The 26,745-nt window shown below is 43.6% G+C and overlaps 1 protein-coding gene across 1 annotated transcript in view; it reads left to right on the forward strand.

Moving 5' to 3' along the window:
- LOC308117025 (integrin alpha-11-like) overlaps nucleotides 1-23,298 on the forward strand; it is a gene marked incomplete at its 5' end in the record, with an annotated part of 54,119 nt that extends 30,821 nt beyond the window's left edge. Inside the window, 22 exons of the mRNA XM_080475616.1 lie at nucleotides 450-520; nucleotides 3,246-3,390; nucleotides 3,599-3,747; nucleotides 4,471-4,614; nucleotides 4,902-5,105; nucleotides 6,003-6,133; nucleotides 6,233-6,393; nucleotides 8,191-8,330; nucleotides 8,408-8,518; nucleotides 10,099-10,184; nucleotides 10,275-10,479; nucleotides 10,566-10,664; nucleotides 11,934-12,010; nucleotides 14,167-14,250; nucleotides 15,974-16,073; nucleotides 17,568-17,681; nucleotides 18,434-18,520; nucleotides 18,719-18,829; nucleotides 19,048-19,143; nucleotides 19,401-19,514; nucleotides 20,497-20,983; nucleotides 22,375-23,298. Of these exons, the coding sequence (XP_080331742.1) occupies nucleotides 450-520; nucleotides 3,246-3,390; nucleotides 3,599-3,747; nucleotides 4,471-4,614; nucleotides 4,902-5,105; nucleotides 6,003-6,133; nucleotides 6,233-6,393; nucleotides 8,191-8,330; nucleotides 8,408-8,518; nucleotides 10,099-10,184; nucleotides 10,275-10,479; nucleotides 10,566-10,664; nucleotides 11,934-12,010; nucleotides 14,167-14,250; nucleotides 15,974-16,073; nucleotides 17,568-17,681; nucleotides 18,434-18,520; nucleotides 18,719-18,829; nucleotides 19,048-19,143; nucleotides 19,401-19,514; nucleotides 20,497-20,577 (2,510 nt within the window). The 3' untranslated portion in view covers nucleotides 20,578-20,983; nucleotides 22,375-23,298. The remainder of the gene's footprint in view (nucleotides 1-449; nucleotides 521-3,245; nucleotides 3,391-3,598; nucleotides 3,748-4,470; nucleotides 4,615-4,901; nucleotides 5,106-6,002; nucleotides 6,134-6,232; nucleotides 6,394-8,190; nucleotides 8,331-8,407; nucleotides 8,519-10,098; nucleotides 10,185-10,274; nucleotides 10,480-10,565; nucleotides 10,665-11,933; nucleotides 12,011-14,166; nucleotides 14,251-15,973; nucleotides 16,074-17,567; nucleotides 17,682-18,433; nucleotides 18,521-18,718; nucleotides 18,830-19,047; nucleotides 19,144-19,400; nucleotides 19,515-20,496; nucleotides 20,984-22,374) is intronic.
- Between the last annotated feature and the right edge of the window lie 3,447 nt (nucleotides 23,299-26,745).

Genomic DNA, 26,745 nt, shown 5'->3' on the forward strand with positions numbered 1-26,745 from the left:
CATTAGATTTTGGAATCGAACAGCTCCTGGAGTGGTAAGATATCTGCTCCGTCGTGAACACAATGGAGGTCTGCGGTGAGCTGTCAGTCAGGGCTGCAGCAAGGACGCTGCCGCTAGCACACTGCTAACTCCGCTCCGGACCTCGCAGCTAATGTCTCGGGTCGGCAAGTATCCAGAAACACCAGTGTTAGAGCATTGACTCAGGTAGTAGTTTATCTGTGCGCCGCTCAGTGTTTCGCACAGTGACGTTGCTATTGAAATGAGCTAACGGCTAAGATGCTAGTGATGCTAACTTGGATCCGCAAAGAAGGTCGGTATGATGCGCCCCTGTCCAGCTGAATATGTTGGGATTAGAATCAATGTTTATCTAGAAAGACTTGAACATTTACCAAGTTTATTCCACATGTTTGGATGCTGAGGAAGCTGTTTGTTGTTTGTTGTTTTTGCAGGTACAAACAGTCAAGGCCACAGGTTCGGTTTGCAGATGGCTCAAGCGGGATTCTCCTCACATTTAGTCAAAGTGAGTAATATTGACACCTCGGCTTCTGAGATATATCTGTCGGTTATCGTTGTCTGTGTTAGAACATTTAGCTAAAACATTTATCAACAAGAGCAAATGAAAAAGTCTCCCAACAAATTTCTTGCAGAATTGTCCAGTTTGTCTCATTTGACACCACCGGAGTACAAATCCTCACTTATTTAGGCACTGTTATTCTTGGGGATGCACTGATACCACTGTTTTCCAAAACGAGTAGTGTATGGGTACTTGCATTTGAATACTCACCGATACCGAGTAATTAGGCCAATACACACATTTTTTTTTTTTCCCACAGATGTTATTTGAACAACATTCTGACATTGTGATGTGCTGACATTCAAAAAAAATTCTTTTTTAATGGAACTGCCACACAAACTGTTAGAAAACATTGCGTGTGTGGCCCCTTTAACAGATGCGCTGCTCGCTTGACCAGTGTGCCTGAGAGAGAGAGCGTGCTTATGCAGAACAGGTCTAGCACAAAGCTGAACATAAAACTAACTGGCACATAAATACTACAAGTATTCATCTCAGAAACTGAGTTCCATGTCCTGCTTTCCACTGGTTGTGAGACGAGGGGAAGGATTCAGCACTTCCTGATTTGCTCAAACGTTGTGGTGAAGCTTTGATACCCAGTCATGTTTTAATACTGTGTTCAACACAAACTGGCACATGTAGTGGTTTGAGATATTGACTCTGTTACTCTGCTGTGACTTTAATGATCAGATCACATTTTATGACCAATTTATGCTGAAAAATGTTCCCATACTACTTCAAGCAATTGTACTTCAATTTATCCTTTATAGCTACAAGGTGTGGGGACTTGGCAGATACTTACTGTGGCCACACGGTGGCGTAGCGGGTCGCACTCTCACCTTGCTTCACAGTGTGAGATCCGTTTGAGTCCGGGCTTGAGGGCCTTTCTGCTGGGAACATTTTGAATGTTTCCCCGGTGCATTTGTAGGTTTCCTCAAGTTGCTCAGTGACGATGAAGCACACAAACCCAACAACCTGAGAAGAGAAGAGGCAGAGGAAAGTGCTGCTAAAACAAGATTCAGAACGAAGGCCTGACAGTCCCGGTATTTTAAAAAACAGCCAAGAAGTTTAGTCAAAGGCCACTTTTACTAGTGTTACCATTTATAATCTTTACGTATATCAACTCGTAGCTGGGATTAGGTCCAGTGCCCCATAGTTCCAAAACTATTGAAGCAGTATAGAAGATAGACGTATGGATATATTAGCGACATGTGACACATGACAGTTTGTAATGATATTTCATCTATCTATCTTCTTTCCTCCCATCACTATTGAGCAAGACCCCAAAGACTGGCCACAGGTTTGAATGGATCTTCTCTCCTGCTCAGACAATAAGTCGAATCATCTCTGTCCCCCACAACCTCCTCCAAGTCTTTCTCTGATGAGAAGCCAACCCAGAGATCTCATCCCCGTTATCCCTCCAGACTAAAAACTAATTAGAAAATGAAATAAGTTTATAGTAGGTGTATGAATGACCATTCATTAGTATTATCGACATTAATGAAGTGTTTCAAAAATCATGTTTCGCTTAAGGCCCATTGGAGGCTTGCGGCAGCCCTCTCTCCAGTAATCCTGCGACTTATTTAAAATTTTTTTTTGCCAATTCCAATCCCCCCTCATGATTCACACATATTCAAAGCGTACATATATACAATCACATGTATGACAAAAACTCCTGCGACTTATATTGAGAGGCAACCACAGAGTGACCTGTTTGGGTGCCAGAACAACCTCAACTATCTCCTGGACTTTGTTTATAGTCCATTATATCACATTTTGACACTCGTGCTGTCACACAAGCAGCTTCACTGATCCAAATGCAACTCGACCGCTCTTCCAAGCAGACTGTAGCTCCAGAGCTACAGCGGCCTCTGGCAGACATTGTATCTGTATCCCATCCATACATCCATCTTCAATACCACTTTATCCAGTTCTGGGTCGTGGGGGCAAAGGAGCCCACCCCTGCTCACAATGGATAAAGGCAGAGTCACCCTGAACACGCCCTCAGTCAATCACAGTGCAAAGAGACAGTCACCCACTCTCACTTTCTGACCTATGGAACATTTCAGAGAGCAAGATTTTGGACTGTGGGAGGAACCTGAAGTACTTGGACAAAACATTTAAACACTTTAACAACATCCACAGAACTTACTGCATTCTGAAGAAAAGTCGTCTGTGTTCACTTGTCATCAAGGTGACTTTGTGTACAGATGCTGAAGTAGCATTCCTGTATTTGTACTGGTAAGGGGGTGGTACTCGGGGTGGCACGGCTCGGTTTGGTAGAGCGGTCGTCTCCCAATTGGAAGGTTGCAGGTTCAAGACACTGAACCCCAAACGGCCTGGGCGAATGAGTGGTTGGTGGTGGTCGGAGAGGCCGATTGCGCAGTTTGGCAGCCTCTCTGCTGTCAGTCTATATATATATATATTTTTTTTTTTTTAAAGTCAGATTTACACATTGGCCTCAATTTTATGACCTCAACTGTATACATAAGTGTACAATTCAATTTACATTCAGTCTTGCTTTTCATTGGTTGACTGAATGAGGCATTATTTTAACAGATCTTTGTGGAAGATGGTTTATTTGCTCATTTTGCAGAACCTAATGTGTCACTGCCCATCTTACCAACGTGTAGTTTGTTGGCCCACTCCGAGGCTGTCCATGCTTTCTCCTCAGGATGGTATTCTGCTGGGAGCGGTCGGTGCCTACGACTGGAACGGTGCCGTGCTCAAGGAAACCAAACATGGGAAAGTTGTTCCACCAAAATCCTCCTACCAGGAGGAGTTTCCCGAAGTGCTAAAGAACCATGCAGCCTATCTAGGTAATCGTGATTACATGTGCATCACATTGTTGATATTTACAGGATGTGGCTGTGAAGTTGTTGTTGTTGTCTTTAAGCCAATTTCTTGAGACCAGATAAGATGTTGTATCAACTTGAAGCTTTATTAACGGGGAAAAATACACGTAGAGGGTCATACAAAGAAGAACAGAACCAACGTATTAATCCCACAATTTGTTTTGTGGTTCAGGTTACTCTGTGGGTTCCATCATCTCACCCCGTGGCTATCAGATTTACGTAGCCGGAGCACCGAGGTTCAACCATACCGGCAAGGTCATCGTCTTCACCCTCAAAAACACTGGAAACCTGACGATGCTGCAGGCGCTGCTGGGAGAGCAGGTCACACACACACACACACACACACACACACACACGCACACACACGCACGCACACACACGCACACACACGCACACACACGCACACACGCACACACACGCACACACGCGCACACACACACACACACACACACACACCTTTACTAATCCCTGAATTAAATACTTACTTTACCAACAAACCTTTTCAAGAAGAGCCATAAAGGCTGTAATAAAAATACTGCATAGTTATATTATGTACAATATATTATAGATTCTATTGTAGTATTCATTGTATCAAATGCTACCAAAAAATATCTGTGTGGCACTTTTTGTTAAAAACAGTGCGTGCGTGCGTGCGTGCGTGCGTGCGTGCGTGCGTGCGTGCGTGCGTGTGTGTGTGTGTGTGAGCCCCTGACGAGCTGAATTGCTTAAATCACCCTCAGTCTTTGTCATATGAAAATCTGCTGCTTCTTCTTCACGCTGAAGCTCAGGAGACGGACTCGCTGCACCATTTTGTGTTATAAACTGGTATTACATGATGAAGATTATTACAAACTGCACCTGAACTCAAAATTATGTTTTGCTCGACTTTTCTTGAACGACAGGGTGGATGAAAAGTTGTAGTATTGTCAACTCAATATTTCAAAAGCAATGCACATTATAGGACAACAATTCCAAAACCATTTTAACGCTGTTTTTGCCTGTTACAAAAGCTAAAATGAGGCTTTTTGGTCGCGGTGTTTCCAGATCGGGTCGTACTTTGGCAGCGTGTTGTTGTCGATGGACGTCGACGGTGATGGAAAGACTGACTGTCTCGTGGTGGCAGCACCCATGTACTACAGCCAAGGCTGGGAGAGCGGGAAGGTATACGTCTACTCCATTACCTCACAGGTATGAGTACATCTACTGCGACGAGGTTGAGTTTCACAGCTTGTTCAAAGTTCAAATGACACCATTCTGCAAGTTTTCCAATACTTGTTACACTGGAAAAGGTTTCCCTTTAAAAATAATTGTGAAAAGCAGGCACTGTTTGGTCTCTTTTGCATATCATTTATCCCAAAACTCTGTGAATTGCACAACTCTCTAAAACTTATTTGCTGTATCTAGAGTGTGTGAGAACAGAAAGGTCTACTTTCATTGTTATTTGTGAACGAGCTCAACATTTTGTTCCTCTCCAGACATCGTTCATCCTGCAGGGGGTGTTGGAGGTAGTGGACCGCTCTCAGAACTCCCGTCTGGGTTCAGCATTGGCTCAGATACCTGACATGAATGGAGACGGGTTCAGGGAGCTTGTGGTGGGAGCACCTTTGGAAAATGACCACCAGGGGGCAGTCTACATATTCTTTGGTCGGGAAAAAGCTATTCAGCCACATCACAGACAGGTAGGCACAATCTGATCGGGAAGAAATAACAAAGAAACCCAACAGGAAGTAACACTGCACTGCCGAAACGTGCAGCCTGATGGGTTCAACATTGAATAACCATAAAATATCCCCACCCAGTCAAGTCTAGAAGTGAAATGGCTTGCTGTCTGACATACACTTGTTTGTGTGTCTTGTTGTTTTCTCTCTTGCTTCCCACTCACTCTTGGACTGGTGTATGTATGCATGTATATTAAATTAAACAATCGAAATAAAGCTACGAGATCATCACATTTCTCATCCCCTGTAAGAAGCTGGATCAGCTTCTTGATGCATTATTTCATTTGCCAGGCAGTAGTGCAGCTGAAGTGTCAGACTGAAGACAGCTGCTGTGTCACAATCAAACTTCTGTGTTGGACTGTTACCCTGATGGAAAATGGGAAAATTAACGCAAGAGGAAAGTAAAGGCAGGACTGATTGTGGCTGTCACAGTTGTCAACTTTAATATAATCTTAAGATTAAGATGATTTGGATGGTACGATTTCCACATTCATATAGCAAACAAACAAAATAGAAATCCTACTGTTTGTAACACAGAATTGTACCTCCTGATGTCACAAATACCCTGTGTGTACTGCACGGGGTACGCTGGAACTGAGTAGCCATTAGCCACAGTACTCTGTGCAATGGCCCTAAGAACCAGTTTGAATTAGTCACAACACCAAAACTACTGTGTTGCTTCGTGTTATCAGTCCTTCCAATGCACTGAACCAAACTCTTAGAATAACTTTGTTTTCATTTGTAATTAGGACCCTGCAGGCTCATAAAGACTTCCCTGAGAGTTGAGCATTGTTCCCTGAGAATGCTGAATAGTATTAACATTGAGAACGTGAACGCTCTCCCGTGTTGCCTCTACAGCGTCTGTCTGCAGCTGGTTTTACTGCAGGTCTGCAGTACTTCGGTCAGAGTATTCATGGTGTTCTGGATGTTAATGGAGACGGGCTGGTTGACCTTGCAGTGGGAGCACAAGGAGCTGCTGTCATCATCTGGTCAGTACACCCACATACACACATTTGGGATTGCATTATGTAGAAGGTTCCTTTTAAAGACGCTGCTCTAAGAGGTTAATGCTCCTCCATGTACTGTAGGTCTCGAGGTGTGGTGCAGATTCAAGCCAAATTGACTTTTGAACCGGAGAAGGTCAACATATTTAACAAGGACTGCCAGCGAGGAGGGAAGCAGGTCACCTGCATGTCTCTTACCGTCTGTCTGAGTCTGATCTCCAGGACAAAGACCAGAGCTGATGTTGGTAGGTGGAAGATGCACCTGTGGATATGTTCCCTTCGGGTTTTATTATAACTCTGACTACAGGTTTGAGGATGCTGAGCCACACTGTGATTGCTTTGCTTGCCATCTTAACACCATCAGTCCAGATGTATTATCATGGTTCCTCAATGTATCATTGATATTTCTTAACGTCTGGAGATCACAAAGTTGTTTTTTTGTGTTATTCCATAATGATATTGATTTCATAGTCAAATTGTTTCCTTTGGTTGACCCCGGGATTAACCCACCTGAACACGACAACTAATGTTGATGTGCCTTTGACCAAAACGTCACTGTCAGCTGCTCAGTCAAGGCCGATCGTTTCAGTTATAAACTGGCTCCAGAGGAATGTTGAGATTTGTTTGGCTGAATAAAGGGGACAACTAAATTCTCTCCATTGTTTTCCAGCTGTGTGTACCCACATCTTTGTTTTTTGTTTTCTATCCATCCATAGAAAGTCCTGTCATGGTGTTTTCCTTTGCTCACAGAAACTAAACCTCATGGCTTTGTAAAGCTGCATGGTTGCTCTGTCTCTGTTTAATTGGTTCCAGATTTGCAGGCTCGCTGCATGGAGACCTCACTGATATCTTAACATGAGCCAGCTGCTGTTAAACTGTGTCACTGCTCCCCCAACGCCCCGGCTCCCCCCCATCACTTCAGCTTCATACCGTCATACCTTCCACTTCTCCTCCTGTCTGTCAGCTCCTCATTCACACACTCATCTGGACTGGATTACCTCCACACACACTAGCATGGCATTAGATTCTTGATAACGTCTGGCCCGTTTACGTTTACTGTGAGCAGGTACCTCAGTACAACCGATATGAGAAAATAAGATTACATTATGACGTCGTAAAGGCAGTAATCCAGAGTGCGGCCCATGACACGTTGACGCCAACGTAAGAAAACAATGTGCTCCATTAGGCCTTCTGTGTTTTATTGGCTCCAATTCAAGACTTAATTCCGGTCTTGATTTCATTAATTTCTAGTAAGACTGCCACGGCAGCAGCAACAGTGCAAGAGGATGAAATACTTCATCTGAACCTTCCTGCAGAATCTGTGACTGGAGCTTAAAGTCGATGATTTGTGCTTCCTGCTCTCACTTGCTGATGTGTCTGTTTTCTCTCTCTTCACCCTCCCCTCAGTAGAGGCAGCTGTTCTCCACCTCTTCACTTGATCTGAGTAAAGGTTTCAATCTGTCAACTGCCTCTTTTTTTTTGGGTCAATTGAGATTGGGCAAGTCAGATCTCATTTTACAGCCAATCATGCAGAAAGCCAGTACATTCCCAAGAATACACATTTTTATGTTTATGTCTATTTGGAATATTTGGAAACAGTTTGCACTGATCAGGATGAAAGGTCATACAACTTTCTTTCATTTTCTCAGAGAGACATGAGACTGGGAGGAAGGAGACTGTCGCCATCTGAAGCTCATCAGGGGCTAACACACACACACACACACACACACACAGAGCAGACAGAATTGCAGTGTGTGTGTGTCTCTGGGAGAGCTGAGTTCTGCCTGCAAAGGCAGCAACAGTGGTGTGTGGATGTTTCTGGTTTGGTGTTTGTTCTTCGATAAAGATGGAAGCTGTGTCTGTGCCTCTGTGTCCATCTGTGTCCATCTGTGTCCATCTGTGTCCATCTGTGTCAGTAGACCCAGGAGAGACAGTTTCTCCTGCCACCGTCAGTTCTGCTTGTATTTGCAATCCAGATTTTGCTGTGGGATGTACCCGGCGAGAGAGACTTAATATGAATCCTCCTCCTGTTCATCACCCAGGTGTGTGGTACAGTTTGGTCTTGGATGAAAAGCGTTTCCCTTCTCGGGCAGTCCTGGACGAGTCGTACCGACAGCAGCCTCGGACTCTCGCTCTGCTGACCGGGGCTATGAAGTGCCAACGTCTTGGCTTCTATGTTCAGGTCAGAAAAAGGACAAAACACAAAGCGCTGACAACAATAAATGTGATTCCTTAACTCTAAAACCTTCACTCACACAGGAAACAATAAATTATGGGCGACCCATTGTGGTTGCCATGGAGACAGGGCTGCAGAACCCAGATGATGGACCAGTGTTGGACCCGGACTGGCCAAACACCCTGAGGGCCGAGGTAAAAAATGATCATGTGTCCACGTCTTTCTAATGCAAACCTTGGTAGTCTGAAATGTGAGAAAGTCTTGACAGGTCTGGGTTTTTTCTTTGTTTGGTGTTTTTTTTTTTACCAAAATACATTAAAACTCATAAACTCATATATGACAAACAAAAAAGCCTGTTTTAATGACGTGACTCTGTAGATATTGATTTACCATCTCATGTTGTTTTGTGTCTATTCCTCTACTGAACAGTAACTGAAATATCTCATCTATATGAACAAATGTCGAGATGCAATTACACACAAGGACAAGGACCATATGGACATTCAGTTCAAATATATATAAACTTCAATGTGTAGTTTGTCCCCCTTGGCAGCTGTAACAGATTATAGATTTCATTCTGGGGTTTGTCTGTCCATCTGACGCAGATGATAGACGTGTGACGCCGCCACCCATTTAGCCAAGCGGTGCACTGCAAATATCAGCTGTTGAGACAGACAGAGGTCTCTCTGGTCCCTCTGGCTCATGCTCACACACATTCACAGCCTGGCTTCCCACGTCCCAGTTGCAGTACCCCCCTGTTCTGCGGAAGACTCTTTTTTGCAACTCTACTAGGATACGTCATTGTTTTCCCCTTCATGCAGAAATAACCACATCCCTGAATCCTCAGTCAGCGTCAGACGCTTTTGTACAACAGGACAATCCTGATGAGCACAACTGAACACTGATGCTGGCTGAGTAGGCTTGTGTCACGAGTTCCTTTCCGGTTCATCCCAAAGGTACCCCATGAGGCTGCGATCGCGGCTCTGTGTGGGCAAATTGACTTCTTCCACAATCATGTTTTATCCAAAAAAAGGTTCTTGACAAAATTGTTCCCTCAAATTGTCCAAAATGTCTTCATATGTGCTCAAAGAGCCTGATTGAAACACTTGAGTTCCGTAAGCAACAGGTGTAGTCAAATGTTCTGATCCATAAACTCTGGGAACCACAAAACCCTCCGGACATGGAGATGAAGAAACACTGCAGATATGAATGGCTAATGTGCTGATCCTGATTATTTAACGTTTAAGTGAATAACTGCTCTGGGACAGTGATGAGGAAGTGAAGGACCTTCATCACTGTTGTTCCTCCACACAGCGCACCAGGCATCTAAACTTCATGAAGAATAAACATATTTCTAATCATTCTATTTTTTTAGACACTGTCATTCTTAAATCTATATAAATGCAAGTTGATGAGGATGGCTAAGCTAACAGATGCTAGCGGCTATGCTAACGGCTGATGAAGTTGTCTTCGTACTCGAACCTCACGGGGGAAAAGAGATTAAAACGCTGTTTGTCCTGGACTGAACGGGAGTGCCGCTCACCCCAACACCAGATGACAAGGGAGAAATCAGGTGAAATACCTGCAGGAAATAAATCCACAACCGTCCCCACCGCTCTGTTTGCGGCGACCTGGTCCAGGACTGTGGACAGTGACGGACTTGTCAGGAGTCTTTTGTCCTACAGAATCCACTCTATTTGCAGCTTACGTCCATCTCAGATTGATGCTGAGCTGCTTCGTCTCAAACACGTTATGAACTGGTTTTCCTCTGCAGCTTCCCTTCTGGAATGGATGTGAACAGGAGGACACCTGCGTTCCTGACCTCATCCTCCACAGTGACACAGACCTCATGGACGTCCAGTGAGTAATCTGCTCCTTTGACATGTCCTCATGTATCCCTGAGGAGTATTGACACACTTCGATGTTAATCACTTGGACTTTTGCCCGCAGGCAGTTCTCCAAGCTGACAGAACTCACCGCGAGCGCCATCTACAGCCGTCCGCGTTCATCTCGGAGTCCGACACATGTGGTGGAGTCCGGGCGGAGGAGGATGATGGTGTTTGCTCGTCTGGAGAATGAGGGAGAGAACGCTTATGGGGCCGCAATTCACATCTCCACCTCCTCTAATCTGCTCTTCTCCAGCCTCTTGGTCAAGGTACTTTTCTCTCCAGTGGAAGTCTTACCAAGTCTGTGGCGGCACTTTGACCCAACGGGACCTGTCTTCTGTCCACCCTCACACAGGACCAATCAGATATCCAGATTGATTGTTACTCCGAAGACAGACTGGCCAATCAGAGGAGCTGTAACATCAGCGCTCCATTCATGAAGTCTCTGTCTCAGGTGGGTGAAATGTCATTATACTTTTTATACGGCACTCCTAATACTTGACAGTAAAAAAGTTCAACCCCTTGGCATGTTGTACGTTGACTTCAGTAGTCGATTTTCCAAAAAAGTAAACAAATTAAACATTGTGTGCAATTTAATTATAAAAGAGCCCCTGGAAAAGTGTTCAAACCTGAGTGACGGCTTAAAAACGTAGAAATGGTAGAAATCCCTCACTGAACCTGTAAAAGAGGTTAAAGTCTCCATGACACCTCTCCTGCACTACTCAGTACACAGTCATACAGTGTAAGATATTAGTACTTTTTAGGATACCGTGATTAAATTTAGTGCCACATTTGTCGTTATTTTATCGGCTTTCCCCCACAATAGCACCAATCAGGATATTTTGTTTGCGTTTGTTCAACTCACACTCATTTCCCCTCTCGATATCTGTTGAGATGCTCTGAAGATCTAAATCTACGGCTCAACTAACCAGCAGACTGGACAAAACTCATGAAATAATTGCATCTTCATAGCCAAGTCTTACAAATGAGAATAAATAAATCTCACTCACACGTCACAAGCTTGGTAAAAAAAAGTTTGAGCTCGGACAACTTCAGTAAATAGTTAAATTAAACAGTAATTTCAGTGTAAAATGGTGTTGTTAACAGCTGTTGGTATCCAGGGCTAATCAAAAAGTTGTTTTTTTTTCCTTTAAATGTAGAAATCTGATGGGTTAGTCTCAAATGAACCTTTTTCTCTCGAGCTTAATTTGTCATTTTTGTTTGTCTTCATCAATCATTGGCAAAAAATTAACGTTAGGCTCAAACTCAGCTTATTTCTTTCATTAAGTTTTATTTTTTGGGGTGAAAATTACAGAAAAAAATTGAAAAAATCAGCTCAAATCAACATTGTGGCCTCAAATCTATACGTAATTAAAATTATAATAGGAAGTACAGGTAAGGCCGCAGACAGACTAACAGACGCATCGTACTGCTGTCGATGAGCCCGACCCTCTCGAAACAGACGCCTCCCGGAATTAAGTCCAATTTATGGGTCCAGGATGTGGTTAAGATTATTGCCAGCTTCCCGTTAACAAGGCCTGGGCTGCTGGACGGAGTGGCCAGGGGTAACAACATGAAGACCAGCTTCAGTCTGACCACAGAGACGAGCGAGGATCTGGAGCAGGGAAACAACAAAAACTTCACCTGAAGGGAAAAACTTAAAAAAAAAAAAAAAAAACGAATGAGATTTAGTAAGGAAATGTACTTTGCTCCCTCCGTCCAGGTAAACTTCCGCCTGGAGTTTGAATTCAACCATTCTGTCTTCCTGGATCATGTCCGAGTGGTGATGGTAGCAACCAGGTGAGTCTCTGTGGTGTTTCTTTATTGGTTCTGTTCACGTGAGCAGATTTCATTCCATTAAAACAAACCTTGTGCTTGAACTGATGAGTGGAAATGTGAACGCTCATTTGCATCAAGCGTGTGGTCGGTGACTGTGTCGGAAGTAGGGCTTGGTTACCGTCCAAACTAACTCCTGTTTGTCAGTAAGAAGCTTGACTGAAGTCTGACTCTAATTCAGTGTTTATGCAGCTTTACAACATTCGCATGGTGTGTTACGAATATATTTTTTTCGTAGTTCCTGGCGCGTTCCTCACACTCTTTGTGTCCGAATAGGGTTCTTTGACGGGTGTCTCGGCGCGTGTCATCCTCGATATTCACGGAGCATGTTTTTGGCTGCCAAAACTTCCACGAATATCAAAAATCACCCTGGATTTGTTAAGTTTGCCGCTGAGCGTGTCGATAAGTTTGTCATCTGTGGCGATGCTTAATAGATGTATTCTTGGTGGTTAGGGTCCATGACGGCAGGAGCGTCACTCAGTTTGGCGCTCTCCGCCTCCCCCGCCTCCTCCGCCTCTCGGCACAACTAAAAAACGCATACAGTTTATTTTGGAAGTGTTTTTGGAGGAACAATTCTAAAAGAAACGAATAAAATCTGCAATGTTAAAAAAGCATGAAAGTTAGATTTGAATATAAATAATATGAGATGTTAGATATTTGATTTGAGGAAACATTAAAATGATTGGGGCGGTTTATATTGTAAATACTGCACATAAAATGCTTAAAAATATCTGTAAATATTTAGAATGTTGAACATTAACAGACTGACGTAAAGCCATCGAAAGGCACTGATGGGCGGATATAAGAGTGATCTTCTCTTCTGCTCCTTTTAATTCAAAATGTGTTGAATTGGAAGTTTTGTTGCTAAGACTTTATTTTTATCATTTTTTTTTTTAACTTTTGAATGAAATAAAGAATAAAGAAATTGCTTTGAAAGCTGGATTGAAGTGTGAAAATATACCTGATTTTCCTTTTGTTTTCTCTGAATGCAGACAAACTGTCATTTCAAGTAACAAAGCTTATACTTGTATTTGATTCCAAGATTGTTGTAATGTGGTTTATAAACACACGTTATATAAATTAAGTTAACACTGGCTGACAGAATCATAATGAAGAGCCCCACCTAAGAAATGTATCACCAGCCGCCCCTGGCGACAAGATCAGGTACATTTTATTTTCTCCTTGCAGACAATACTAAGCGTAGACCACGAAGAAGCTACCGACCTTTTATCTTATTGACCCACAATTGTTTGTAAGATGATTTTAGGAGTTGTAGAAGTTCGTGCTGCTGCCTGGGCTGCCCACTAACTCATCTTGTTTCAGGAGTGCGTCTGAACTGGCTCTTCTGGGCTTTTCCTCAGAGCAGAGGAGACTTATAGAGCCGTCCGCAACACAAATATGAAAATATAGACAGTAAACATGGTAGAAGACGACAGAACCTGGCACGGAAAATAATAAAACAAAGCACAAGTCTTAATGACTCCAAACATTTACCTGTTAAGATCACTCGGATTAGGACTACAGCACAAATGTAGATTCCTACACGTTCCGAGACTTCTCCTCTTCCTTTAGATTTGTCCTAACCTTTATGGATAAGTGTGTTACTACAATCTTTTCCAACGTAGAGGAATGCAAAGAGCAGGTATGAAAACCAGTTATGAGTTCACGCTCTACAGTTTTAATTAGTGGTGGTGCCTCAAAGGACTACAACTTCAAAATAATCCAGGGTTGATGGCGGGGAAAACTCGTTTTCTGTTGTACTCTATGTATTATAAGGAAGCGCCCTCTCCTGGTGCTTCCCTGCTATTGCAGTCTCCATCCCCACTGGAAATGTCTCTACCACCATGGGAGGTTGAGTTGGAACTTCCGGTTCGTAGGGAACTGGTTTGAAGTCAGACCCACGGCTTATAGACTCATTGCTCCTGGCATAAGGTTTGAATTCGACGGCCTTTAAGACAGACGGTTATATAAGAAGACAGTCGTAGCAGGTAAAGTAAGAGTTGGGGGCTGCAGGAGGGTACGTGCATACACACGACACTGATCCTGATCGAGCTCGGCGGCATTCGTTAAATCACTTTTGGCTGAGGTTGTACATGAGTGTGTACATCTGTGTTCATTAGTCAAGGAGAAGAGGGATACCCGGATGACAACACCGATGAAATCTACCTCCCGTTGAAGTATCAGACTGATCTCCTCTTCACCAGGTGAGTCACACAGACGCATGTAAAGCAGTTTATTGTCACTGTCAAATACATTATAAACATATCATAAGGATAGGGTACTACTGTACTACTGACACTTCCGTAGGGAAAATGTACATATTTGCAGTATTTACAATGGGTTACTGGAGAAAGTGTGTGATTAGGTTGGATCGGAGGCATTGGAATAAATCTATATTATTTGTAATACCTTTAATGATTTCTGAGTTTTCATTAGGTTTCGAGCGCCAAAGACCCTATTTACACTGCTCAGACTAATCATTGTCCCAAACACACGCGTTTTTAAGGCCCTGAATGTGCTTTACAAGTTGTGAAACTTTGCACACATATTAGACCTGGCATTGTTTTTTTTTTATATATATATATATTTAGGGGGAAATATACGAGTGGCAAAATGGCTCACCACCTGCAAAATTGAGAAAATTCAGCCCCTGCATCACGTTTCACCAACAGCTCCAAAATTCAGAACACAAATGTGACACGCCAAAGTCTCTTACAGCCATAGTGAAAAAGAAAATGGTGGCTTTGGCCCAAACCTGCACATTTTCTAGAGCAAACACATCACAGGGGGTAATTCCAATTCAGCTGAACTTTGGCCAGTTGATAGAAAAGGCCTTGGTGAGTAAACGTTAATAAGGGTGTGGCCATGGCAGTGCCACAGATCTTGACGTTTTGCCATTAGTGAATGAATAAATGAATCTCTATCTCGAACACACAAATAGAAAAAAGAAAGAAAGAAAAAAGAAACACTTAGATGAATAAGACAAAAACCAAGAAACAACACGACCCACTTTATCTACATTTGCATGAAACAGGGAGTTCAGTATGAATAGCCTGAACATGGTCCGTTGGACCAGAGACCAGACCTGATGACGTTAGTGACCATTGACCATAGCGCCACCTGTTGTAAACAGAACGTGGGGTGGAATTAGCCTGTTTTTTCAAGAGCAAACTTTTCCGAAGAGTGGTAATTTCTAATTGAGTTTAAGGTAAATAAGTTCTAATTCCCTCAAGTATGATAGAACAGGTGTTGGTGAGCACATTGAAATCTTTCACAGAGGGCATAGCTGCAGCCACGCAACCATAGATAGATAGATAGATAGATAGATAGATAGATAGATAGATAGATAGATAGATAGATAGATAAACTTACGTATACACAACCCCTTTCTCACACACACACACACATTTGAAAGCAGCAGTGGACTGTGGGCCGACACACACTGGGTCGGTCCGACAGAAGAAAAAAAAACCTTCCTCGTATGTTCGTAAAGGTGTGTGTGTGTGTGTGTGTGTGTGTGTGTGTGTGTGTGTGTGTGTGTGTGTGTGTGTGTGTGTGTGTGTGTGTGTGTGTGTGTGTGTGTGTGTGTGTGTGTGTGTGTCATGTGCACTTACTAGATATAACATCTTCGTGGGTGATATTGTGAAAATTGTAAAAACAAATGTTTGATGGATTTTCAAATTATTCCTAAAAGTCAGAAATCCCATGAGGCAGATTAATTTTTTTTTATCCATTGTGTGACTATTTTAATACAACTAATTAATTCACAGATAAGTTGGGAGGGGAAAAAAAGTGGGAAAGTCAGAAAATGTCACACAAATATCCCAGATTAAGATTGTGGAAGTGTTCGAAAATGTCTGAGCCTCACCTGTAAACACGAGGATACCCTGTGATGGATGTAAATGTTCTGCGCTCTTCTCTTGGCAGAGACCCCAACCCTCCTGGGTTTCAGATCAGACCAGACCCTTCCCCTTCGTACGCGGCGCGAGTGGATGACGGCACCTCAATCTTCAACCTCACCTATTATGTAAGTTCAACACAGACGTTTCCTCGGCAGGTTTTCAGACGTCCAGATCGGAAACATCTCAAAGGAGGTGAAGCGCATCTTTTTCTGACGTGAACCTTTCTCTCCCAACAACATCTGTACAGACCAGGGGTGTTCAACTAAAGTGTTTCCTCCCGCAGTCCAAAAACATGGACGCGAGTTGATTGGAAACACTGAACGGCCCCGAGGTGTGAATGTGTGTGAATGTGTGTGTGCGTCTGTCTCTGTGAGTTTGTCCTGTGGTGAAGCGGTGACCTGTCCAGGTGTGTCCTGCCCTCGCCTCTAGTCAGCTGGGATCGGCTCCAGCGCCTCGCCACCCTGAACAGGATGAGCGGTGGAGAGGGTGGACGTTCATGTATTTGAGTCGCCTCGTAGTTCTGTCAGCATCTGCATGGGATCAACGGCCGGTTGTCAGATCAAATGGATTCAGTGCAATTCAGATACGTATTGACAACATCTATTACCGTGCAACATGGAACTGAAAATATATGTGTGACTGCCGATATAACGTCCTCATCTCCTAATAACGATTTTAAATGGATTCCGCCTCCAGAGCGCTCCACATCATTAATCACATTCACCCTTACATTCACACACCAATGGAGGCTGCAGCCAGGCAAGGCGCTGTCCCTCCAACGGGAGCAGTTAGGAGTGCAGTGTCTTGCTCAAGGACACTTTGGCACGTGGACAGGTGGAGATGGGGATCGAACCAGCAACCTTCAGATTGTGAGACGACCGCTCGACCAAACGAGTCAGGAAAAGGGGTCCACCAGAGAAGTCAGGCTCACGTTCCAGATGAGAGAAAATGAATAAACTATCAAACAAACTGCATGTTGAGATGCACTGCTTGACTTCAGATCAATAAAATACATTTAAAGATAATAAATCTGAAGACATGTTAACTTCTAGGGAAAGACTAATTCTCTTCCTCCACCTTTTGGACCGGGGCTTCAATGGAGTCAGGACCGTTTTTGAGTAAAGGTGCTCATTGCTGAGCCCGGAAACCGTATTTTGTTCTCAGCACCAGCAGAGGCCCAACATTTACCCAGTTAAAGTGCCGTGGGACTTCCTGTGACAATCTCCTCACATCTGTGATGAGAAGTGGGTTCCGAGTGAACCTGATGAGCTGCCGTCCAAAGCTGAAGCAAGCGGCGTTAAAGATAAAGTCAACAACTCAAACCTGTGTGAATGTGGACGTGTGTGTGTTGGGATCCTGGAGGACTGCTCAGAATCAGGCTGCTGATGTTCTGTGATTTTACTTTTGATTTGAGGGAATTAATCTGCTCAAGACCTTTACATTTTGTCTCATTATACAGTTTTACATCGGCACTTTTAATAAGTGCAAGGTTTCTGAGACACAGAACAGAAGTGACTCTGTCCATCCCGATCAAATGCTCTATTTTCATCGTCAATACTTTTTATTTATGTCCCGTTGGCACCAATGACAAGGTGGCAAACTTTTGACTTTATGTGCAGATTCAGAACCTTGGCGTCTGGCCTGTGGAGGACGTCCTGTTTAGAGCCGATATCTTTGCTGTGACCAGGCAGGGAAACAAGCTGGTGAATATTACAGGCTACAGCATCGAACAGGTAACACAGAAACTGTTTAAACAACTATAAGAACCAAACAAACTACATTTCTAATGAAAGTGCAGAACGTGCCGTCAAGGGATGAGTCGGTTCTTATGTCCTGGCTCATTAAATAGGCACTCTGGGCTCCCAGGGGGCTTTTAAGGCCCTGTTTAACGTTCTGCGTTTACACATTAATGGTAGAAATAAAACTGAAAGCTATGTAGTAAGCATGCCCGGCCACGGGGTGGCACTGTTGGTTTTTTTAGTAAGGAAAGCACACATACACGTGCGCAGAGAACAATACAATATAAAGCTTAAGAAAATTGAGAGAACCCGACATCCATTAGGACTGATGACCAATTGGAAGCTATCAGGGGTGAAGATCAACTATAAAACTACTTATATCGATATATATATATATATATATATATATATATATATATATACTTATATTATTAAACTAGAATCCAGACTGGGAGTCTTGCCACTACGGAGGCCGCCATGTTTGTTACTCACGTCAAAAAAAAGTTCCAACTTGGGAGCCAGTATAGAAAAGTGAGCGTTGCAGTGGCTCCGAGCAACGTTGTTGTATAAACAAACACCCAAAACGCGACAAAAGTTTTGCAGCCCGACTTGTTTTCATTGTCGTCTTAATGAGTCCTACGATCCCCGCCGGGGCGCCAAACTGCCCCACCGCTGGCTTAGAAGGGATTAAACATGAGCGGTATGTGAGGGTTTCATCCTGGACTTACTGCCACAGTGTCTCTGAGCAGGTTGGAGGGTCCCACTGTGTGCTTCCTCATCTGGCCTCAGACAGCGCGGTCACACCAGAGGACATGTCCCACCTGTCCCAACTGGTGAGACTCATCAACTAGTCACAGTCAAGAAAGTCCACCAAGCAGCCATTGTTAAATAAATCCACCTTTCTCATCCGTGCGTGTGTGTGTGTGTGTGTGTGTGTGTGTGTGTGTGTGTGTGTGTGTGTGTGTGTGTGTGTGTGTGTGTGTGTGTGTGTGTGTGTGTGTGTGTGTGTGTGTGTGTGTGTGTGTGTGTAGAATCACAGTAACAGTGTGAGCATGGCGGTTCACTGCAGCTTGAGCGTCCCTCCGTCCACAGAGGTGAAGGTGACCCTCAGAGGAAGACTTCAGCTCCACGCTCTGAATGCAGTGAGTCTCTTTTCAAAAGCTCCACCGAAGACGTCGGACGAGGAAACAGTTTAATAAGCCAGTTAAGGATTAAAGCACTCCAAGCGCCCAGCTGAACCACCGAACCAAATACATTATCAGACGCAAATGAAGTGACACAGACTTAAAGATGAACGGTGGCGGTCAGACGCAGCGCTTAACGTTTGTGCTTCGCTTTCTGACCACCGTTCTACTTCCAGGTGAGCTTCAAGTCTCTGGAGTTACTGACCACTGCCTCCATCCAGCTGGACGCGTCCAGCCCCATGTTCCTGCAGGAGGAGCGACCTATCAGAGAGGTGACGCTCCAACTCCTCTAACTCACGCCACAAACTGCAGAGCGTAAATACATATAGAGATTTATTCCAGTGTCCTGGAGAGGTTTGGGATCGGAGCGGACTTTTTAAAAAGACACTTGACAAGTCCCCAGCAGCTTGTGTTATAAGTAATGGTGCTCAGACCCCGTCTTTTAAAGGACATGGGAGAACCTCACAGCTTGTCCTCTGTCCCCACCTCCCTGTAACACACTCAGTAAGAGTTTGTGCTTTAACTGCAGATCATCTTGGACCTGAGGAAAGAGGAGGATTACCCTGTTCCCATCTGGATCATAGTAGGAAGCTCGCTGGGAGGCCTGCTCTTACTGGGATTACTGGTCCTGGCTCTGTGGAAGGTTGGCACACACTGACTGGTTATCATGACAGGCCAGCTTCACACATACAACTGTATCATTTAGTATTATTATCATTATTATCATTATCTGTTACCATTTCCTCTCATTTGGGCCTATCGCTGAGGCCGACTGTTTAGAGTTTGGTGAGGAGTTAACAATACTCACTTGGACATGAAAATAAACTGGTGCATACCAGCTGTGACCACTAGATGTCAGTGTTCAGAGTGTGTGAGAAACTTGGGTGGAACTGGAGGAAAGCTGAAAAACTTTGTGTTGTGAAGAAAACCAAGAAGGTTTCCTCGTGAGCTAAAAGCAGGAAGGCCAGAGCTGACATATATGTTGACATGGACAAATATTCTCAAGTTCTCTCTGTGTTTTCCTCTCCATGATGTATTTTTTAGAGACGTGACATATAGTCCAGAAAACACAGTGAATTTGAACAAGTTTTCAGAGCAAAGAGTGGCTGATCACAGGGACCAGCTGCTAATCTGGGATCTAGTTTGACCAACAAGTGTTGGTTGAGTCAGTTTGGTGGGAAAGAACTTGACCGACGACCAGATCCTCATCATTTACACTGTAAAATGTGCTGTGTTGTGGTATTTTTTGTTTTTGCTCTATCAGTCAAATACAGTAGTAATGGAGGTTTTTCTGTGGTACTGTATCAGCATTGTGCTGTCATACACAGTATTTTGATGCGTATAAGTTGCTTCTTAATATAAGTCAAACAAGAAAAAAGGTGTAACTTCTGCTCTAGGAAATACTGGAATGTTTCTTACAAGGCATCACAAGTGTGTCGCTCATGATAAATCATCTTGTGGTGGAAGTTTCCTCATTGAAGTGCCCTGATCTGGTCTATCAAGGCGGCAGGATAGTCTACATAACTCAAATCTACAATATGACCAACTGTTTAAGAAGTGTTTATGCATCCACTAAAACTTACAACTAATAATAACTAATACATTCAACGCTGTTTGCTTGTCAGGTTGGCTTCTTCCACCGACGGAGGAGGGAGGAAGGGAATGAGCCGACGGGAGACAATGGGAAGACACTGCAGCAGTTATAGTCCCAGCAGCCTCCGCCTCAGTGTCCTCACCGTCAAGCAGGGAAATAATGTCCAGGAGCATGGGACACCAGGTTCCTCCTGACGCTGGTCTCACCTGAACACATCAGCGGCTCCACTTGTGTTGTACTAACTCTGGTACCCGCTGCACACAGAATCATCCCGTCAGCGTGTTGTTAGTCAAATTCTTGGCCGATTATATATTTCGATGAGTTTGATCATCTGATCTCAGTGGAGGGGAATACAGAGGAGGCGTGAGACTTAAATGAAACAAAACTATGAATAAATGAGGATATTTTTCAGATTTACCGGGATGTGTTTTAATCAAAGGAAAAGAAATGTGTTTTGGTTTCTAGTCTCCTGAGTTAATATGTTATTTGAAGCTTTTACTGGTTTGAAGTAGCACAAAGTTGTTTATCTCACCTATTAATGTGTCATAATCCTAAAAAAAACTGTGGGGATGGGGTGAATGAAGGAAATCTGAGTCAGTATATATATTTTCATATTAAATTAACCTCAGAAATCTGTTTGTGGGGTGGGAACCCTTGAGAGTGACAGAGGAACCTACAGCAGGAAAAGGCTCCACGGGATGCCCTTTCCCAGCACTATTTCTTCCATTATATATATAATAGGGATGTCCCGATCACACTTTTTAGCCCCCGATACCGATCCGATTTTTCAGAATCGAGTATCGGCCGATACCGATACTTTCCCGATCCGATACTCACATTGCTATTGCAAATATACTCAATAGTCTATTTTCGGAGCGACTAAGACGTCTGAAGCTAGAAGCACTATTGGCAGAAGCTTTGTTTAGCTAGAAATTATTGTAAAACTCACTTATTGAATCAAAATTCTTCTCTTTCTCTTTAGTTGTTGTTGTAAACTGAGGGTACATCCACACGACGAAAAAACAATCTTTGTCCTCCCTGGCCTTCTCCCAACAAACCGTCCACACCTCACTATGAACACGGCTCTACACGAGGCTTCAGGGCATGTAGTACACATGCCAGGCCTTTAGGGGCGCTGTGACTCACCAAACACAATAAAAAAGCAGAAGAAGACAGACCACATAGAAATTTAGAAGTAGACTTCTGCACATAAACCACTATATATAACTCTAGTTTTATAGGTCTACGGCCCCGCTCCGCCTGCTTCTAGCTTCTGCAGCTCGACCGGAGCGTCTAGTCCCTGATTGTTGTGGTTATTAGGTGACGTTGCGGACCGCGGTTATTTAATTTTTTTTAGATCGGCGGGGTGATCGGCTGGATTTGCCGATCCCCGATCACTCACAAATCACCAATATCGGCCCCGATCCGATATCTACCGATCGGATCCGGACATCCCTAATATATATATATATATATATATATATATATGTACAATTCTTCTTTTTTTTTTATTAGAAAGAACACATTTCAATGGGAAACCAACTTCAATAACATCTGGCTTAATGCTCCTCAGACATAGAATACTTAAGTTAAAACGCATATTGAGACATGAGTCATAGTGGTTTTAACCTCACGGACAAAATTAACGATTGAGAAGTTTTATGACCTTATCACAGTTCACCTGTCATGGCCCACCTTCAGTAACGTCACAGCTTTCCACTTGGAGTGAGATTAAACACGCAGCATGAGAGTGGAGCTGGTTTCAATCTGAAATATTTGTGCAATGACGCATTTTGTACCAGAATACCACTTTGTGCCACAAGGTGGCAGCAGTGAGTCACTGTAGTCCCCTTCTTTTGTAGGAATCAAACATTCAGAGTGACTCACCACGCCACCTTGTGGCACAAAGTGGTATTCTGAGTAATATACAGCTGAAATTCGCAGTCTTTTTTTTCATTTCGCCTTCAAACAATTCCTCCATGTGAGGAAGAAACTACAGAAATAGATTTTTTTTTTAAAAAAGGGTGAGAACAGAACTCCAGCTCTTCCCTCTACTAATTGTGACATGGCAGGTTATGTATGTTCCCCTTTCCTGGTGAAGAGGATTGTATATGCAGCTTGATAAAGACTTTGTACTATTGTTTCCAAATGTTATAACTGATGCACTTTTTGTTTTCTAAAGTCAAACTTGATCTTTTTGTAAATATGACACATGTAAACAGGATAGTGGCATTACTGTCAGATATGTATGTTACAAATAAGTTATGTTAAGGTGTGTAGTATTCCTGCTTTCTCTCGTATTTGACGCGGTTCAGAACTGTGTTGCGGTCACTTTAAGAATGAGGACTAATCGGGACCTGCGGGAGCTCATGGCTGTTAGGAGAGTCGACGTGAGTCACCTGAGTTCATCCACTTCAATCTACACAGGTCTTGTGTTTGAAGTAGCATCGTGGGTGTGTGTATGTTTTTTTAATGTTTAAACTACACTTCCCATTGTTTTTTGGTTTTTTTTGGAAGAATGTTAAGTTTTGTGAAGTAGATTTTGAGTGACTGAAGAAAGTGGGTTTAAATGCTGTGACTTCTCTGAAATTTGCCAAAATACTTTTTCGGACAAAAACATGATTATACAGTTGATTACATTTAAAAACAGCCATGTCATTATGTTTGAGTTAGAATTGATGCGTCATAAACCTGCAGCAGTAAAAAAGATGTGTTAATCCATATGAAGGATTGACATTGGGAATGTTTGGACATGTTAACGTTAAAAGCATCTTAATTCAGCTTTTTGTAGGTTTTACTTTCAGCTTTTCGTCAAACAATAAAACCTGTGGACAATAGGAGGACGGTCTTCTGAGTCTTGATGTTGGGGAAGTGTTTACCTGACTGTGGAGTCACTTCAGGGGGACGTAGAACAGAGTCAACACAATGGGACCGTTTCTAGAAGAGTAGGACGTACTGCTATTTCGCAGTAATACTGATATTGCAATAAAAAAAAAAATGAATTTCTCAATCACACACGAGACTCAACTTCAAAACCTGGAACAGGCCCTCAGTGGAGCGCCTACCTTTGCCACATCTGTCACCATGGAAACCCGTGGATTACAAGGTTATTTGATCCACCACCGCTTCCATCGTCTGGATTAGTTCATGTTACCACTGTTTGACACAGATGTACACATTTTACACTTTCTGTGGGACCTTCCTGACGTTTGACCCCCAACCGTTGACCAGGGTGATGACATCACTGCATCATGTGGCATCAGAGGATGGGAAGGATTGACCTTTTTGTGACCTTTGACCTTTGACCCAATCGCTCTCAAAATTTAATGAGACCGTCTTTAGATAAAGACAAGTCATCCCTGAAAATGTAACGCAATTCGGGAGTTTTTTGTGGAAAGTTGGCTGCATAGGTCTATAGAATTGTGTGGCTGTCGGTGAAACATGCTGCCGGGGAGACATTACAGTTTAGGGGGTGTATTGTAGCCATTTCTGCCAGACACATGCACAATACCCATAGAATATACTGCGTGTGCCAAGTTTGAGAACTTTTCAAATATGTTTAGGTCCTCAAAAATGTGTTTTTCCGTGTGGAGGGACTATGAATCTGAGCAGCTTCAATGGGGTCTTGGCAACCTTGGTCCGTGGTCCCTAATAACAGAATCTTAAAATGAACTCTACAGTGCAGTGGCAGCCAGCGGAGGGGAGCCAGGACAGGAGTTGTGTTGTTCCCTCACACGTGTTCCACTTCGTAGTGAAGCAGCAGCGTTCTGGACCAACTGGAGACGTGCGAGGGAAGAACGGCGGACTCATAAAAGTGCATCGCAGAAATCCAGCTGAGATGTAATAAAAACACGAATCCCTGTTTGAAAGTCCCGACGTGCCAGAACGGGCTTCGTGAGCTGGAAGGAGCTGGACTGTGTTTATCTGTGAGTCCAATTTAAAATCCAGGTTTAAAACTGTCGGTTTCATATATGGAGTCGAGGGGGGGCCACGTCAACTGGGGGTGTGGTGGGGGGTGGGGTCACTCGGACCAAATACAGTCACCTCTGCTTTTATTTTGTTTGTCATCACACTTACAAAGCTTCCAACACCATCAAAGCTTTAATGTCACAAAGACAAAGCAAGAGGATCAGGGGGACATAAACCTGGCTTTCTTCTGCACCCAGTGGACGTCGGAACGACGAAAAGGACAGGGGCCCTAAGATTGAGCCCCGTGGAACCCCACAAAGAAGACGGACGAGGATTCAGAGCCAGCAAAGCTGACACTCAGACTTTTGTTGTGAAGGGGGAAATGGGACCATCCTGCTATCTTAGCTTTGATGTACTTCATTACAGTACTGTCAGTACTATGGTACATCAGAGCTCCAGAAGGTTCCCAGTAGAATGTTGGACACTGCCTTCATCCTCATGGTTCTCTTGGTACCTGGACTTCATTTATCTGACCTCACTTCCATTGGATTTTCAGCAGCGATGAGATTAAAGGAAATTGGAACGTTGCAGATTTTAAATCACAGCGCAAACTGATGACGAGACACTCTTGGCGGTTTGCAGACTTTTAATCCGACAGCACTCATTCTGCAGGTCCGGTACAAAACCTCTTCACGGTTCCCATCACGTGGAGAACCTTTAGGCTTCCACTCAGCCACAGGAAACCTGGTTTCAAACTCAGAACGCCCACGCTCCCCATCAGGAAACAAACATTTCAGAAAAAAAACCTAAAAGAACGGATTAGCACCTCCACCCTGGGAAATAGTCCCACCCCCCCCCGTCCCCCCGTAATGAAGCCAATCAACTGTTAGAACCTGAGGGCAGCAATTCAGTTCAATTCTACATCTCCAACAAAGCTCAAAGGTACAATATGTGAAAATATGCACAAAATACAATCTTGTGGAGTACCAAGTGTCTCACTGTCGTCAGTCCAATGAAACAAGAAGTAGAGACATGATAAAGGAATAAGTCCCTTTTTTTTTTTTTTGGAGATCTGTAGCTTGAACCCAAATGTTACGTCTCATAACTTCAAACTTGTGTTTTCACATCCCCCCCCCCCAAAAAAACATTTTGATGAAATATGTCAAAATTCAGAAACAAGTTGTGATTTTGCGAACCTCCAACGCCGCACGGATTGAACCTGTAAAGTCGACTGGGACGACGTACCTGCAGTGTTTTTAGCGTTTAGTCAACGGGTGGAATGAACTCCGCCACAATCAAAGAGTTAACTGAGGACTTGTTGGAGCACTTTGTGTGTTTTCACGAAGGTAAATCCATCACTTCAGTAGACGGCCACAGGAGAGACTCATCAGCGTGAGCAGGTCTGAATGAGACGTTTCTTTTTAATGCTTTGGACGATCTAGCCAGGAGACGGTCAGAAAACTAAATATGGAGACTTGAATTTGTGGTGTGGAGACGCGGGACACGTTCTGGATAACGCTGCTCACAAAGGACGCATGAAGACAAATTTAAAAAAAATAGCGGCGACACTAAAGCTGAAGCAGAGAGAGAACAGAGCCGTTCAACTCGTCCTTAAAGGTACGGCAGCTTAAAATGACGGCAATGCCACATTTGGACACTGGGCGGCGGGAGTGAGTCACCCTTCCTTCCAGTATGTATTTTTGAATGCTTCTTCCTCCAGCAGGGGGCGTCGAACATGTGGACTGTCTTTCTGCTGGCAAATTAGCATTAGCATCAGAGCTAATTAGCTGTTAGTTTGTGAAGGTTCGAATGCTGAAAGCTGAACGCTTCAACTTTTATTGTTCTGTAATGAGAAAACATGTGTTGTTGGTTTTTATCGGGGGGTTTTTTGTTTTAATTTGGCGGCTTTTGCGCAAATGAGATCAAACAAAGCTGTAAAAGCTTTTTTTTTTTTTTTTTTTTTAATACGTTTTACTATAATTGAGGCTGATGCGTTCAATTCAACTATATTTTAATTTCTATATATCTACTGAAGATGGTGAGTTAACCAAGTAGCAGTCCCACAAATGTAAGAGACAGTTTGTCCTTGTCCCCCGGCCTCACAGGCAGACTGGACACTGGAGACTCCCTCCCACCGCTCAATGCACAAGACGAGACATATTCCACCTTTCATGAGACGAACGCTCCAACAGAACGTCCTGCAGAGGCTTCTCTCCTCGGACGCGCCTTTCAAAATAAAGCCAATTTTGGTCTCCTGTAAGATGAGCAAATGAACTGCTTTAGAGGAAAAAAGCAGCAGGGAGCGCCGTCACAGCAGGAGGCTCAGTAAAGAGCATCGGGATGTGACACGAGTCGTCAGCCTGCAGCGTTC

Source organism: Lipophrys pholis (genome assembly GCF_963383615.2).
Source record: "Lipophrys pholis genome assembly, chromosome: 11".
NCBI lineage: Eukaryota > Metazoa > Chordata > Actinopteri > Blenniiformes > Blenniidae > Lipophrys > Lipophrys pholis.